General features: G+C 40.4%; 1 protein-coding gene across 2 annotated transcripts in view; it reads right to left on the bottom strand.

Annotated features, from left to right (window-relative positions):
• The window catches only part of LOC116720298 (voltage-dependent T-type calcium channel subunit alpha-1I-like), a 209,908-nt gene continuing 192,516 nt past the window's right edge, over positions 1 to 17,392 (bottom strand). Inside the window, exons 33-37 of one of the 2 annotated variants that reach the window (XM_032563461.1) lie at positions 11,608 to 11,748; positions 8,581 to 8,715; positions 6,218 to 6,368; positions 4,609 to 4,823; positions 1 to 3,530 (exon numbers count right to left, since the gene is read on the bottom strand). In XM_032563461.1, the coding sequence (XP_032419352.1) occupies positions 2,904 to 3,530; positions 4,609 to 4,823; positions 6,218 to 6,368; positions 8,581 to 8,715; positions 11,608 to 11,748 (1,269 nt within the window). In that variant the 3' untranslated portion in view covers positions 1 to 2,903. The remainder of the gene's footprint in view (positions 3,531 to 4,608; positions 4,824 to 6,217; positions 6,369 to 8,580; positions 8,716 to 11,607; positions 11,749 to 17,392) is intronic. The other variant, XM_032563460.1, reaches the window with a different exon arrangement.

The following is a 17,392-nucleotide window of genomic DNA, read 5'->3' as shown; positions in this document are numbered from 1 at the left end:
TTGAAAAGCTATTCCATTGTTTTATGACACAAGTTTGACATTTAAGAAAACAAAAAGAAAAAGAAAGGGAAAAAAAAAACATGCAATTTGGTAAACTAAAATTGGGTTGAGATGGCGGTGAAAGGAAACACAATTCAGAATACATGAATACACAATCCTCCTTTTGGTGACCTTTTTGAATGATGGTGACATTTTATTCCAATACATAAATTCATGAATTACAATCTCCTCTCTTTATATTGTCTGTCTCTATGAGTCTCACACATCTGGCTGTACATCATCACATCGCATATATTGCATATCTCAAATAGAGGTGGGGTAGTCATTTAATACTTGGTAATGCAATTGGGTTAGCTTAACGAAGGGGATGAAGACAGAGCAGCGATCATAAACACCGAGGTTTCCTCTCTCTTGTCTGAAACAAGCACAGAGAAATCCTGCATAGTGTTGACATCAACATCTTGGTATGAAGGTGTTTGTATGATATTTCCGATGGTATGTATGATTTTTTTTTTGTGTGCATTTGTCCACCTGAGGTCTACCTGGTTGGCTATTTATGGACTGTGACATGTATTAAACAATTTGTAATCCCGTTTAGTCAACTCAAATATGAACATACAACATCAATTTAACCAACATTGCTTGCTATGCTGTTTTCTAAAGACGTGCTACACTCAAGCAGACCTGGGTCAAATAACTTTTGGGCTCACTTTTGAAAAACCGACTCGACCACATAGATTTTAAAGGAAATCTATGTGGTCGATTGTGTAAAGAAGGATCCAAACTTGTGTTTTGTTCTGTTTGTTTCTTCATATTTGTTAACACTGTCACCATGTTGTCACAGCACGATACGAGACGGATAATCTGTGACAAAATGGAGCTCCTCCGCCTCATCCCTGAACTACTGTTACCGTTTGAAGAAATGTGCCGCTCCCGGTCAAAAACAACCAATCAGAGCGAAGGGAAGGGTCTTAGCGCTGTCAGCCATCCTCAGTCACGTGCTGCTAAATGTGCTAATGGCGGAGAAACAAGTTACCGTTCTATTCAGGAAACCGAAACCACGGAAATGACCATGCCTGCGATGGAAAGTGTATGAGCGGCGTGTGGACGAGGGTGATTGACAGCTCAATTTTTTTTTTTTTTATGAGACAGACATATCATCTGCCTCATACCATAATGTGATGACATGGTGACATTTTTGTAAAAGTTACATACTGTAAGTTTAAGGATCATAACAGAGGTCTCTTTATATTCTGTTTGGATTGGATCAGTAGTATATAACTTTAGGATGACCTTTTCAGCACTCATTTTTGTTAGATATGTGTCTTTGCAACTCAAAGAACCGATAGGGTTTCCAAGCCAATAAGCTAGATATTAGCTCTGCTAAAAAAAAAAAGGACAAACAACAAAAAAAAACTTTGGATCAGTTTGCCTCTATGGCAATTCGTTCTCTCAGCTGAAATCACATAACTTCTTTTCTTTGCGGTAGACTATGAATAGATGTTAACAAAAAGTATTTGGACTCCCTTCTTACCAGTGCGGGTGTGAAAATTCCCTAAGGCTGCTATGAATTGACGGACAGTCGGGTACCAACAACGTGTCCAAAGCGACGTATGAAACAAACCGAACTGCAAAAGTACGAAAGAGCAAAGGTGCAAACTGTTGAGCACCCTGCCAATTAAGACTCACAAGAAAACCCTCTAAGAAAATCCCCCAAAAACAAAGAAAACGGTGTTAATGAAGGCTGTGCTTTAGCTAAGCTGGTCAGACTGGATTAAACCAGATCCCTTTAAGCCTATCCAAAGACCTGCCCCAACAGCTAACAAGGACCTGCTGTCTTCTTGCAGAGACTGCGAAAAGTATTCATTATTCTGATATAAAAGTGATTATCTCACTTCTAAGGTTACTTACTCTTCTGAAATATATTTTGGAGGTTTAAAACATTTAGTATGGAAACAACTATTGCCTACATTTTCCATGTCTAAAGTCGTGAGGTCTTTCAGGTCAGTGGAGGTGCCTTGATAATATTTTCTAATAAAACTGAATAAGAACCATAGCATTTAGCCCAGGTTTGCCCTCAGTACATTATAGCCCTTCATATGCACTTGAAAAGTAAAAATGGTTCCCTCTGTTAAAGTGAACAATGCTCCCACCTACTCCTCACTCTAATTCTCAGCAGCATTCATGGACTCTTTTCAACAAGAGTCCCTTTGTCAGGTCAGAGGCTCCTTTATATTCCTGTCCTCTGCCTGGTTCCCACAAACGGAGGCCGGTGGGTGTGTCTTCAAAATCAACAAATGAACAAATAATAATAATAATAGTCTAAAAAGTAAAAATACATAGTCTGTCTTAATCTATGAGATTCACCAAAGATTCCAAAAAAGGGGATGCTACTGTTATCCGTGGATATTAAAAAAACCTTAAAAGACTAGCTGTACAAAGTTCAGTGTTTCCTCAAAAAGGAGCTTCAGAGGTCGTCTGCAGTCACGTAAGACTGTTTTGTTTTTGCACAAAGGCTGTGGGCACACGGGGTCAATGGGGCCCCGTCTCTTGTAATTGAATGTCATCATAGTAATCACTGCAAACTTCAGGCCTGTGCTCTCTAAATGCTTCTTCCATAAAACCCCCAAGCCTGTCAAAGTTCAAAGCCAAATCATGGCTATGCCAAAAAAAAGGAAAAAAAAGTGAATCAACTTGTAATTACTGCTAAAACCTGTCAAAAAGTAACCATATCCTGTGCAAAAAGGAAAGAATTAGGCATCTTTTAAAGAAATGACTGATCCCGACAGAGTACAACAGAGCACTGAACAAAGGACACGCGTTGAGGAGTCTCTTCCTGCTACGTTCAAACACCACAAACGCAGAGGATTTCACTGTTCGGCGACAGAAGACCAACGTGCGTTTCATCTTTTTTTCCTGTCTTTTGTGTTGAAATGCCGAGCGCTGCTCTTCATCGCGTTACTGTCCTCCAGCGACGCTTCTCCCCTCCCCTCGATCCAAGGACTGGACGAGAATCCGGGGGGATCTACGGCGCACGTGTGTCGGCCGTCTTTACCCCGGGCGGACGGGCTCGAGCCGACTATCGATCCCGTGCTGTTGCATTTCTTCATCGCCGTGGGTGCCAGAGAGCCCGGGGCGAGCAGCGACGTGAGGGACAGACTGTTGAGCGTTTCTGAGAAGTGTTCGCCGCAGAGGGCCTGGTGGCAGCCGTCCCTTCCAGTCCCTGTGCCCGCCTCTTCATCTGAAGGGTCCACGCAGTCCTGTTGGGGGCAGCCGGGGCCGCTGCTGCTGTGGCTCCTCTGTTTCCTCCGAGTGGCAGAACTCTGTCCAATCTGCGGTGACTGCCCCCGGTCCGCTGTGGGCTGCTCTTTAGGGCGCAACGCGATGGCGGCGACCGGGCGGAGGACGGGCACGGGGAGATCCAGATGTCGAGGTGGGCACACGCCAAAGCCGAGCCCTTCATCCGGCGCGGCCTGCAGGCTGCCATCTGAACTGCCCGTGGCCAAGGACGAGTCGCTGTGCGATGGATGCTGCACAAAGAGAATGATTACTGAGTTTTTGAAAAGTTAATGCATTTCATTACACACAGTGATATTTTTCTATTTTTCTGATGATAATTGTGCAGCCACTGAAAACCCAAAGTTATGGTAATCTGAATACTGCAAAAAAAGAAAAAGAGTTTTATAAAACAGAATGTTGGTAGACCTGTCACAATTGTCCCAGAAATGATTGCTATAAATGATAATATTGTCATTTTGGGTCTGTTTTCAACAACTACAATAATAATGGCATAGTAATGAAAGTACACTCAGAGATTAAAAATCAATCTATCCACCCATCTATCTATCTATCTAACTATCCATCCACCTTTCTATCTATTTCTCATGTTTGTGTTTTGAAACAAAGTCAGACTGACATGAGTGTATCCAAAAGACTAATAAGGCTCATAAGGGACACACGAAGAGAAAGAGCACCAGGGAGGGAGAAATGCAAGAAACAGAATAAAAAGGCAACATGGGAGACAGTAAGAACCTGAGCCAGAGGGGAAAACAGCGTGCAGCGCGTCAGTATCAGGCTCTGGGCTGGGTAGGCTAATTAGCCGAGCGCCGCAGAGCATTACTGTAGCAGCTGAGGATCACAGAGACTCTCAGGCACGAGGTAAACAAACCGAGCAGGTACACAAGAGTGGGGGGGGGGATCTGTTTCCATGGTTACAAAAAGAGCAAGAACTAAAAAAAGCTGCTTTTTTTAAATTCTGGGTTGTTTCATGCAGAAGCCAACAAAAGGCGTTGTGTTAGTTTCACTGTGGAGTAGGATTCTCATTAAACAGCGATAAGAAATGTTCAGCTGCAGAAAACAAAAAAAAAAAACACAGTTACTGTCTGGAAGAAAGGCCGGACTGTTTGAAAACTCTCACTTCACTCAGTTAAGTGTTGACTTAAAGGCAAAACCAACAGATTTATGTTACTGGAAGTCCAAAAAACCTGGGATTTAAGATCCATGGATTCAAGGATATTAAAGCGTCAAGACTCTCTCTAAATTAGACACATGGAAAACATAGCTAGATGTGTTTTCCATGTTTAAAAGAGAAAAGCCTTGTGCTTTTACCTGAGAGCTCAGAGGCCTGCTGTTGGCTCCGGGAGAGTGTAGAGAGGCCCAGGAGGCAGGGGACGCCAGCCGGGACAGGTCCATGTCCCTCGGCCTCATGCTGTCCCCTTGACCGTCTGAATGCGCTGCGGCGGCTGGGTGGAAAAAGTCTGCAGGGAGCTGAAACACGGGCGAAGCCACATCAGCAGCCCCACTGTGTGTGTTCTCATCGCCTTCTGCGGAAGGAAGGCGACAATTTAGTAAAGATCAGCTTTTGTAAATACATCAAAAATGAATCGGACCATCTTTATTCTGGACACAGTGAAGGGTCTGAAGTGCAAAGAGGTAAAAAAATAAAATAAAAAGTAAAAAGAGATCGAAGTCGACGCGTTCCAAAATTGCAACGAGAGATAATCTACACATGAGCTTCCTGAGCACTGCAGGGCATGGGGGAACAAAAACATCCACAAACAGATGGCTAGCATTACTCCATGTGGCACGTCGAGTTGTAGCCTCGTACCAGTAATGTACGCCGGATAAAGTTTCTGCGTGCTGCTTCCTGTGCGCCGCCGTCGCCACAGATGGGCCGTTTACGAAAGGCTTTAAAAAGAGCTATTTTCAAACAACTTGAGCACTCAGCCGAATTTCCTGATCAGCATTTTAGCGTGTGCATACATCAAACCATACGGCCTATAAGTGTCATCAGATGGGTCATCATTTATCTAAAGTAAGCATTTCACCTCATGTTGAGACAAGGAGAAATCAGGAGGTATCAGATTCTTATCTGCCTCACTACTAATAATCATATTTGTTCTCATTTTTGGCATTTTTCTTAAAGCTGCACTATAGAACTTTTATAAAATAAAAATGTTTTTTCTTCTTACATATTTATTAAAATTATCATTATTTTGTGACATATGAGACAGAAAATCTATCTGCTACCTTCTCCCAGTTCTCCCAGTACTGACTGCAGAAATACACCAGTCAGAAACGACCAATCAGAGCCAGGAGGGGGGTCTTAGCGCTGTCAATTACTCTCGTTTACACACCGTTCTCACCCCTCCCTCCCAACTACTCCCCTCTTCCTCCGTGCTACGCTACAACTAGTTCACCACAACACAGCTAGCCACAAATGCTAAGGCTAGCTAGCATGGCCACCGTTAGCGGCGGATAAATGTTTCTCCAGAAAACGTTACATAAGGAAATGTGGTGGGAAAATGATTATAAGTTAACATCTGCTGATTATGTTATATTAAATGCTTGTGAACTCTCACAAGCATTTAATATAACATATTAAATGTTATATTACCTGCTTGAGCTACACACACACACACACACACACAAGATTGGAAGTTGTTTTCCTGCAGCTGTTTCCCATGTTTTGGATTCTTATCCTTGGTGTACAACTCATGTGTTGACTCTGCCTGGAGGAGCTTTTCATTCAGAACTTCTTCATCATTCACTGTCTTACAAGCTCTCTGTATTGTGCACAATATACAAATAAACCTGATTGAGTGATTACATCTAACAGTGTTTTTTTAAATACATTTTTTTCCACAACAGGAAAAAAGAAAATTTAAAAAAGAAGCTTTTTAAAAAAACATAAAAAATAAAAAATCCTCTGCAGTACCTTTTTCGTGTGCTGAGGTTTGCTGCTCCACAGAAGGAGGTTTAAGAGGTGGATGGAGGAACTCTTCGCTTCCTGAACTAGAGGGGTAAAGTCTCCTGCGGCCTTCCTGCATGAGCAACTCCTCTGAGCTGTGGGAGTCACTGCTGCCCCTCTGGAAGAAACCCCCCCCCCCACAAAAAAACACAGAAGAAATTCTTAAGAAGCTGGGTCAGTCCAGAAGGAAAACTATGCAGAGACTTGGCGCTTTGCCCAAAATGCACTGAAGTTTCACTGAAGCCTTTCATTTCCTCGCGCCGTGATGGAAATCAATTTGTTTCCACTTTCAAAACGCTTGCTCATCATGCCCCCACCTTTGTGCATTCATGCAAGGCTGATTTGAAATTTCTAGCGCTAACAGGTATATAACAACAACCGCCTTCAAAGCATCAAATTGCTTAGTTGTCGTCGTCGTCACTGTTGTCGACTGCACCGCGGGATCAAATGAACTGAGCAGAGATGAAACAGGCCAGGTGGGCTGGAAGCAAAGAGCAAGTCTGAGGATGGAAATATGAAAGACACATTCGGTCTTACACCGCACACACACACCCCCACACCAGTTCAACCACATCAAAACACAGTGGGAGACATGTTTCAGTCACTCGCTGAAGCATAAATGGTAATTAAAGGTGATTAGCAAGTTAGCCTGTCAGGATGATTTGTAGCTCTTTAAAGCCCAAATGACAGTATCTTTTGAAGTCTTACCAAGGTTTTCACACCTCTTGAATTTTTACATTTTTTATTAAATTTTTTTTTTTTGTCTCATTACATCAGCAAATCTACAAATGTTTTGTTGGGAATTGGCGTGGAACAACAGTACCAAATGGTGCATGACTGTGAAGTGGCAGGAAAGGATACATAGTGTCACTTGCTGCCATAGGAAAAACTGAAGAGTGTGGCATGGATTTGTATTCAATACCCTTTATACTGAAACCTGTAAATGAGGAGCGGCCAGTCGCTGTTAGAAGAAGTAACAAGTCAACCTGTGTGTCATTAAATGTGAGTAAAATGCAGATTTTCAGTGAAGGTCTGTTAAAGGACATCAGAAAACAAACAGAGGAAAACCAAACTACACCAGACCAGCTGGGGATGAAGCTACAAAGATATTTAAAGCTGCAGTATATAACTTTTGCAAAAAAAAATTTTTTTTTACACATTTAGTGAAACTATCAATATGTCGTGACAGTATAGAATATGACAGATAATCTATGAAAAATTGGAGCTCTTCTGCCTTCTGCCCCAAAAACAACCAATCAGAGCCAGGAGGCGGGTCTTAGCGCTGTCAATCACAATCCTGTGAGGCTCATCCTCACTCTCTGTCTTATTCACCGATAAGCTGCAGCTAGCATAGCATGTTGTGGTAGCTCAGGCCAGTTAGCATGAACACAGATAATGGCTGAGAATCGGTTTTCCTGTAACATCAAGTTGTTTCTCCACCATCAGGACTTTGAGCAGCCTTGATTGACAGCGCTAAGACCCTCCCCCTGGCTCTGATTGGTTGTTTTTGATGCATTCCTTCAAATGGAAATAGCAGTTCAGGGAGAAGGTGGAGGATTTGACCGATTACCTGTCTCACATTATACTGTCATGACAACATAGTGACAGTTTTAGCAAATAAGTGAAAACATATTTCTGTAAAAGTTACTTACTGCAGCTTTAATGTAGCGTTAACAGTTTAAACCAAACCTTCTAAACAAAATGGAAGAATATGGCACATGCAAAGTCCACGCTTACATGTAATTGAGAATTTTAGAAAATTTGAATTCAGAGACACGATCCATACAATCAGACTGAGTTTAACTTATTTCACAAAGTAGAATGGACATTAGTTTCAGTGCCTAAATGATAAAGCTTGTAAAAGAATGTTCCTAAATATTTGTAGTGGTATACAATGTGGTTCTCCAGAGTATTGACCCAGGGAGTTTAAACAAATGCAAGACTCACTTTTTAGATTTTCCTTTCGTCTGAAACATGAAAATTATAAATCATATTCCTCCCCATTCACAATTACGCACCACATTGTGTTGGTCTATCACATAAAAACCTCCTAAAATGCTCTCAACTTTGCTTTTTAGCATGAAAAAGTGGAAATATTCAAGAGGTATGAATGGTTTTTCAATTATTGTTCTATTCATTAAAGTTTGACGTAAAAAAAAAAAAAAAGTCCCTTAGGTGCTATAAATTGTTTTTAAAAAAAGCGTAAAATTCAATATAACAATATCTCGTCCATGGAGAGAATTATGGGTAACCGGTGTGAAACAACACAAGTGTGACAAGTGAGTTGGAAAGGTCTTGTTAGGCGTGAGCGAGCGAGTCGAGACACACACCTGACTGTCTCTGACAAGCAGCTGGTAGCTGCTGTGTTCATCCAGGCTGAGGTCATCGGGTAACGCTGGAGAGGAGGATTTGTCTGACAGCTGTTCTGACATCAGTGACGCCTGCTCCACCTCTGCCAGTCGGACCTGCATCGCAAACAGTCAGTCAGGAATCAGGAAACAAAATGTGACGTATAGGTTAGGAATACCAACTGATTTGAAGTGAAGGAGAATGTAAAAGTCTTAAGTGTTTTAATAAGTATTTTTCTAACTAAAACAGGACAAGATTTTGACTTATTTCTGTTTAGTGTAAACAGTTTTTTAATTTGTTTAAACACACATTAAAAGTTAATGAGTGATTAGTTTTACTTTTAACAAAAACCCAGATTCACAACGGCGTTGATTCAAAATAAAACACATGCACAAGATCAGGATCACGTCTCGGTCACACACTTCACCGCAACGCAAAACCACAGTTTGTACACACATTTATTTAGACTGGAGTAATTTACAGTATTAAAACACATGATGGGCGATTATAAACTCTCAGTAACAGTTTGGAAAGACGTTCCCTAGTCTGATACTGTCTCTGTTTCGGCTGTGCCGTTCAGATGGTAGAGACACAATTTAATGCAAACATGACAGTATGAATTCATCAGTTCATGCTGGTGGTAGAGTGATGTGTGCTGAGGGTATTCCCTTGTAAAACTTTGGTTCCAAAGTTTTACATAAATGTCCCTTGAACATAACCAGACCTAAATATCCTTGCATAACCACTATGTACCAACATAGCATCTGATTGGTACTTGGAATAGAACAAACTTTATTGTCCCATAGCGGAATTTTGTAATGGACTCAAAAGTGTACAGTATATTGCATAGAAACAGCCGCCCAGACAAACAATAAATACACATACAATTCATATAAACAGCTAGAAATGTAGATTCAGTTTAAAAAACAACAACTTCAAAACACTAAAGTTACTGCACACCTTCCAGGCCTCAACGTTTTGTCTATTTACAAGACAATGAGTTCAATGGATTCATTGACCACCAGCCACCAACTCTCAATCCAATGCAGTCTCTTTGGGATATGAAGGAACATGGATGGATCATGAATATAGAGCCAACAAATATGCAGCAACTGCGTGGCACTGTTAAGCCAAACAGTACTAAAATCTGTAATGCTTCACTTCCACTGTACAGCACAGGTTGTTGTAGTTCAGTATGTAGTTTTGTCTGTTTCCATTGTAAAAGCAGACCATACACCCAATGTGTACCGCAACATTCCTGGGCACCCTTCAGTTGTAGGTCCATAGGTGCAGTTAGGGCATAGTTACTGGGATCACAAAACAAAGGCCATTGATTGGGAAACAGGTCAACTTTACTGCTTACAACACAAGATACGAGTTCTGTTCTGATACTAGTTAACTCATGAAACGTCAAAGCAGTTTTGATGAGGTTTTTTTTTAAACATCTGTTGTCAGACGAGCGCATAGGAGTTACTGTGAAGAGAAAATAGAACTGACTGAGTTGCGTTAGAAATGTCAGCTGTATTAACTGTAAATGACTCTTCACAGCAGTCCAAGGTAACTTTGCTAGATTATGCGTAGAAGACACGTTAGTTCAAAACTGTTGAATACAACCTCTTATGTAAAGCCCTTTTACAGCAAATGTACCTGACTCATAAAATAAAACATGTTTCCACACAAACATTTAAGTGATTATGTAGATAGAATAAGCAAAATGGGTGTATTGAACTTTCAATAGCAAGGAAGCTAGTTTACTGAAGCAACACATTAGCTCATGACACTAGCATGTGTCAAATGTTTGTCACTGAAAAACTGGACATTTCATGACTGTATTATGCAGAGACAATGTCACAAAACTCCCGCAGGTCACTGAATAAATCAGCTATGAGGTCTGTCCTCCAGGATGTGAGAAAAATAATTTTTGAAAGAAAAAAAGAAAAGTTTGACTAATAATGGAAGACTATACATCACGTGACCTTAATGAACATAAAAACTGATTTTGTAAGGTGGAAATGAACTTATTTAACAAAAAGAGCTTAAATTGTTAACCTAATAAAGACAACATTACCATGAAAAACTATCTTAACAGTATTATCGACTGGATTACAGGGTGGTTTCTTTATTTCTTAAATAAATGAAAGCAAGATTATTGAGCATAAACATACCTCTTAATGAACTAAATGTTTACTATAATGTTAATATTACTACTTGATATTAGGTTATAGAGTTTCGTTTCATTGAATATATTTGTCTCCACAGATTTAAAAACAAGAAGAATTATATAAATATTCAACACTTTTGTTGCTTTTCATGTAAACTGTCTGTCTTGATTCGTCTATTCATGAATCACTGATATTTGTTTTTTAGAGAATATACGCACCTGGACACAGCCTTTAGAAGTGGAGCATGTGGTGGATCAACAGTGACGTTTGGTCTTGTGTTGACCTGCAGGGACAGATGCATCTCGGGGGGGACGAGATACACTAATAAGCCTGACACTCAAAGTGTCTCTAATGCGTTGGTGATCTACGTGGTCTACATCTGGCTTGAAAAGAGCCACGTTATTCAAATGAGAATGTTGATGGAGTGGTATTAGCTCATCCATTCATGAAGCAAAAGCACACACGTTGCAGTGCGCAGACGGCAACACGGTAAATAAAACGCCAAACATTATCAGGTTATATTTATACGCAGCTTAGAAAATGTACATTGAACAGGTCACCGTCTTTCTCAGCAAATATGTTTCTTTTAGGGTAACTGACATGAAATGTGCGACAAATGTTCACAACGACCAACATGAAGAACTCAGAAGCTGCAAAAATGTCAACATCGTTAATGTATGTTTTCAACGCTGTACTTCTCAACGTTAAAAAAAAGCAACAGCACATTGACATCTAATTCATAAGATAATAAATGTACCGTCTCCACCTTCCTCAGGGTCAGCAAAATGAATTAGTTTGTAACAGACAGGGAGGGAATGTGTGTGTTTTTGCGTTTTCCACACTCACCTCTTGCGGGTGACTCTTGCAGTCCTTGCAGACGGGAGAAGAGCAGTAGTGGTGAAAAACGGACCCAGAGAGGTTGTCAATCATGTCCCCTTCCAATGAGTCCTTAATCAGCAGAGACACACTGTCCAGCCACTGGCTCTCCTGCAGCACACATCAACAAACACGCCGTTTACCTCACTGGGAACATGAGCAAAAACATGGTAGCTTGGTGCTACTGTAACCTCATAAGATGAAGAGTGAATGTAGCTTTCATTTTCAGAAGCAACAAGAAGACAATCAAATCCCTATTCTCTAGATGTCAATAAAAGTCAACTTAGCCGACATCTGATCATCTGTGTCGGGTTTCTCCGATGCCGAACTCAGACTTGAAGAAACTAAAGCGTCAGCTATTCTTTTCCGCCGTTCCTTTATGGTTTCTCTTTCATTATTGCCTCCTCTGTAGAACATGCCGAGTGCATCGCAGGAATTGCTGTTTAATTAAGCGCAATACGTTGGAGCCGATGTTATTTTCAGCTCCGACTGGCAGCAGCAAGACGGTTATCACTGACTCTTGCACTTGTACCTCCTGCCGACGGGGCCGGAGTCGGAGACAAATGTCAACCTCGCAAGTTTAATTGTGATTTTTTTTTTTTTTCCATCTTGTCTCTGTCACCTAGTCAAAATCTATTCATCTCCTAAGAGTTTGCCTCCTGGTATCTTGTTATTTTTATGGAGCAGTTTGGTTACAAAGCTCTTTCTAAACTACTGGACGCTTAATTAACAGGTAATTATTTTTTTTGTTTTACTTTCTCTTTCCTCTCTCTTCATCTCTTGCTAATGTTTTTGTGCTTGTTCCTGCAGTGGTTACCCTTTCCTCTTGTTTTTTTCCTTGCCCATCCAGATACCATTAAAAAGACTTGCTAAAGGGTGGAAGGTGAAGAGGGCAACAGACAATAGCAAGTCCTTGGCAGCGCCCAAGTATTCACTGAGTGTACACATCGCTTCACATGCTGGCAAGGCGCACAGTGGGGGGGCGAGGCAGCTTGATTGATTGATTGTCCTGGGCAGTGAGTGTGGTAAACTTTGCCCATGACCCCGTTTGATTCACTGCTACCTGGGTTCTTCACACTCTGAAGCCCCTATTGTGCAACACGCTCATCTTCCTCAATATACGCTTTATATTCCTTCAAAACATTCAGACGGTGCCACAGAGAGATGTGCCGTGTGGCTCAACTACTTATGAAGATTTGCGCTTCTTTAGTGAAGCTGTCACAATGAAGGTACTGCTTGGGTGTATTTAGGGAAAACGGCACAAAGGGACTGAGTTTCAGATGTTACGAGCTCGTCTTCCGTCCGGCTCCGTCGATGTGTCCTTGGGCGAGACACTTGACCCGCCTTGACGGATGGTGTTGGTCAAAGGGTCCGGCGGCGCAGATTGATTGGCAGCCTCACTTCTGTCAATCTGCCCCAGAGCAGTTGCGGCTACAATGTAGCTTACCATAATCAGTGTGTGAATATGTTTATGAATGATTGACTGTAGTGCAAAGCAGGGGTTCCCAAACTTTTCCATCCCATGACCCCCTGTACAGCATTGACCTCTGGTTGTGGTCCCCTCTGCAAGCTAACAGACAATGCTAAAAAATATATGTAAAGAAACATGAACTTTTAATGTTTTTTTATTTAATATTGTATAATTATTACATTCATTTAGCATAAATGTTTCCTCATGCCTCCTGATTTCAGATGGTCATGAGTTCTGTTGTGGAAAAATTTGACTTTCAGAAAATATGGCTTTATTACCAGATAATACAAATATTCAACACAATCCCCTCTTTTGATAATAATAAAATATGTAATGTTTTATATTAAAAGCATCAAATTTGATTTTATTCTCCCAGTTCTTGTTTTTTTTTTTTAAAACCTTCAATCTTTCTCTTGTCAGAAACGTTTCCATTTCTTGCTTGCTACGATAGTTAGAGGAGCAAAGCAGCTACATAAATTTAACTGAGCTTCATAAATGACATTTAATTCAATTATTTTAACTTATATTTTATTAAAAATAATTGGAAAGCCAAAGTTATGATGAAAAAATTTAAGATTTAAAAGTTTTCATAAGATTAAATATTTTTTTTCCCCATGTTTTTTCTTCTTCTTCACTCCAACTTTCTGAGGCCCCCAGAGTGCCCCCTGGTGGTCCCCAGTTTGAAAAAACACTTATGTAAGGCAGTGGTCCCCAACCCCCGGGCAGCGGGGAAATTAAATATTTCCGTTTTATGTATTATCTGAGTCTGGAGGATCTTTTATTTTGAAAATCCTTTAACCGGATTCTCTCGGTTACATCTTGCGTGCCAACATTGAGCCACAAGCAGCAAAATGAGTCAGAAACAGATCAGATTCTTTGGAAAGTTTCTTTATGAAGGGAAAAGACCCAGAGAAGAGACAGGAGAATGGATTTATCCCGGTTGATGATTCCCACATTCCAAGCTCTGTATGATATGGTGACCGGCTCGTTAATGAGGCAATGAAGCTTCAAACTGCTTCGCTACTACAGACCAAGCATAAGCAACACTTCGGGTGTTATTGTCTCTCATCATTCCCAGAAGGGATCATCTTGCTGCAGAGAAACAAGCTCAGTGCTCCTATTAATCGTTATCGTAAGTAAAATGTTTGGTTTTGTTGCACATCTGTATCTTATTTTGAAGGGATGTTTAAACGTTACCATAGCGACCAGAGTCAGAGAGTGTTAGGGCAGAGGTCGAGAGGATAGGAGTAGACAGTAGAGCTTGTGAGTTTTAGGTCTGGTTCACACGGCACGATTTAAGGATTGTCGGCCGATTTCACAGATCTCTGTGACCACAGAGCCGATAAAAGTCCAACAGGTTCCACTCACGAACATCCCGATTCCAGAAGAAAATCCAGTAAAAACCCCAACATAAAATATGTGAATTTACAATAAACAAACACGGATGACCATTTAGAAGCAGCAGTGATAGTTTGTGGACTCATTTTAAGCGATAAAAGATGTAACAAATAGAAAAGGCGTTTGATAAAAGACGGAGGGAGCAGCCGCTCTATTTGCTGCACTACGATTTGGAGGCGCGTTATGTTTTTTGTAGTTAACAGTTTTAACTACATGATAGTTTTATGATGAATAAGAATGTTGGACCCAAGCTCAGAAACGTGGTGGAGCAAGGATTCTTTGATGACTTTAATAAATGGGGGGAAAAAAAGCAAAAAAAAAAAGGTACTTCTGAACGTGAAACAAAGACCAGCATAGAAAACAAGGCATCAAAAAAGCAATGGAGCATGGAAATATAATAGAGGAACCAGTGAGAATTAATGCAATTTGAAAAGTTTAAATATTAAGGAAGGCGTGGCAATGACAAAAAAGGACAAGAGCTAATTACAGGTGAGTGGATGCAGCTGGGGAAGGGATCAGGTGGAGGTAAATAATTAAGAGCTGGGAAGCAAACAAGGCTCTGTGAACAAAAGGGAAAAGCCTGAAACTGATATAAACTGTAAACAAAAAGAAGCACTAAACTAAAGAGACAACTCCAAAACAAACAGTGATAGTAAACAAACTACCATCAGTAACAGCATCAATGCTGTTTTTAAAAACATTTAGCATTTTAATAACATTTGTTATTAAAAACATTTAGCTCTACTGTACTTATTGTTCAATTTTTCAGAAAATTTGGGTTTTCATTGCACCCTAACAATCTACATTATTAGAAATAAGTGCTTGAAATACATTACTGTGTGTAATAAATCTACATAATAGCAGTTTCACTTTTTGAAAAGAATTGCTGAAACGCCCCATCAATCTGCTTTCCATTTCTTTGGCCAATATACTATTATAGATAGGATGTACTCATAATATTTTTTGTACTAGCCCTTAATGAGTTTCACTTTTCCCTCCGTTTCTGTTTCTCTTAGTGTGCAAGAAAGAGAGAGACAGGGGGAGAGAGACTGGAAAACATTTTAATTACACAAATAAAGGTGGCAAGGCAGTTCTTATTAACTGCATTAACATATTAATGCATTGGTGTTGCTCGTTTTCACTTTTCAAGGCCTTACAAATCTTAATTCACACTGTGTCTACTTAGTGGTAATTGGTCACTGCTCTTTTGTTTGTTTTTTTGGATATTTCTTTGAAACAACCCCGTCACAGATTCCTCATGCTGGAGTCATTAGTAAGTGAAATTATTCAGACAACATGAATTATTGAACAGGCACGTTAAAATAATATCGTTTTGGCTTTTGTAAGTGTTTTGTTTGGAAATAAGCTATTGCAAATGGTGGACTATGATGTTGTTTTAAGGCCAGATTTAGATGAAGAGCTGGGATTCCACACGTCAGATCTCAAGTCTTTATTCTGACACAGCAAAGACAAAAGGTGGGAATTCTTAGATAATGTAATTGATAGTCCGGTAGATTCGGTTCGTTTGGGGACCAATCCAACTTCCATTTTCAGCTGGTGAGGTTTGCTTTCAGACTGCACTGTCAAACAAGCCAAACACTTTGAAAAACTTGTGCACCTCCTCACCTGTGGTGGCGCTGCAGCAAGAACTACTCACAGTGACATCAGAAGAAGTCACTGAGCTCAACTTCCTTATACACAAAATGTAAAGAAAACTGATGTAGAGTCAGATTGTTGGGGTTGTAGCATTTCTCTTTCATCTTTAGTAAAAGATGACAAGCCATTTCTCCCGATAACGCTAGACCTATGCATTTGTGTGTGATGTATTTACCCAGAATGCACTGCACCAGAATCCAGCAGAGCGGTTTCCGGCCCGCTTGGCATTCACATACACATTCGCAATGCACCAGAGTTCACTTCAAAACGAACGTAGACCTAGGTTTTTCAGCGGGCCAGAGTTAGCTTGTGCATTCACGCCTCCCCAAACAAAATGAACTTTCTAGACAAATGAACTACAGTTTACTTGAAGCAGACTAATCAGAGCTTGTGTGAATGCCCCCTATAGCTAAATTTCAACTTTTTTTTCTTTTTTTTGGACAAAAGCCACATCATCTTTTTAAATTTACCAGATGCAGACCATTAACAGTCCATGAATTTTTGGTATGAGCCGCAAGTAATAAAAAAGAATAAAGAATCCTTTGTAATTTCCTAGAGCCAATAAGCCAATCGGGACACAACCCAACTTCTCCCTTCTCTTTGTTATGGACAACTTTCAGTCAAGCCTATCAGCAAAATGTTGTTGGGAACCCCTCATTCTGAAAAACCTCTTACTATCAGCATAAAGGAATATGCAAGCTGTATGTCTGAAATGGCTGTTTGCTGACCAATCAGAATATTCCTTGAAATAAACAAATTCTAAAGAAAAAGGAGGTCTTCCCTTCCCTCTCTTTTTCCATTCTCTTTTCAATCTTGCAAAGTTAAAGACATCAGTGAGCTGACAATGAGCCTGTGGGAGAGCCTGCCACCCACTCACAGTTCACCGTTTTCCCTCCTCTGAGAGCATCTATTGCTGTTTTCTCTTCCCTTCCCGCTCCGCCATTGATTCAATGCTATTTCATCTGATGGGTGACAAAGGTCATTTCTTGCTAGTGAACAATGCTACGAAAGGTTACAGAGCATTTTTGCTGATAGGGTTCCCAAAAAGAGTCTAATCAGAGTTGCTGTGAAGATGACTAATATGAAGAGGACGTCGTGTCTTTTCAAGTTGGGAACAAAACAAGTACTTAAAAAAAAGAAAAAGAAAAGTGTAATAGATAGTAAATACAGCAAAACAGAACAATATGCTGGGCAGTAACTCTGTACAGTTCAGCAGGTTAAAACGTCTGA

Source organism: Xiphophorus hellerii, chromosome 5, assembly GCF_003331165.1.
Source record: "Xiphophorus hellerii strain 12219 chromosome 5, Xiphophorus_hellerii-4.1, whole genome shotgun sequence".
In the NCBI taxonomy this organism is placed as follows: Eukaryota; Metazoa; Chordata; class Actinopteri; order Cyprinodontiformes; family Poeciliidae; genus Xiphophorus; species Xiphophorus hellerii.
This window is presented reverse-complemented; position numbering and strand designations above follow the sequence as displayed.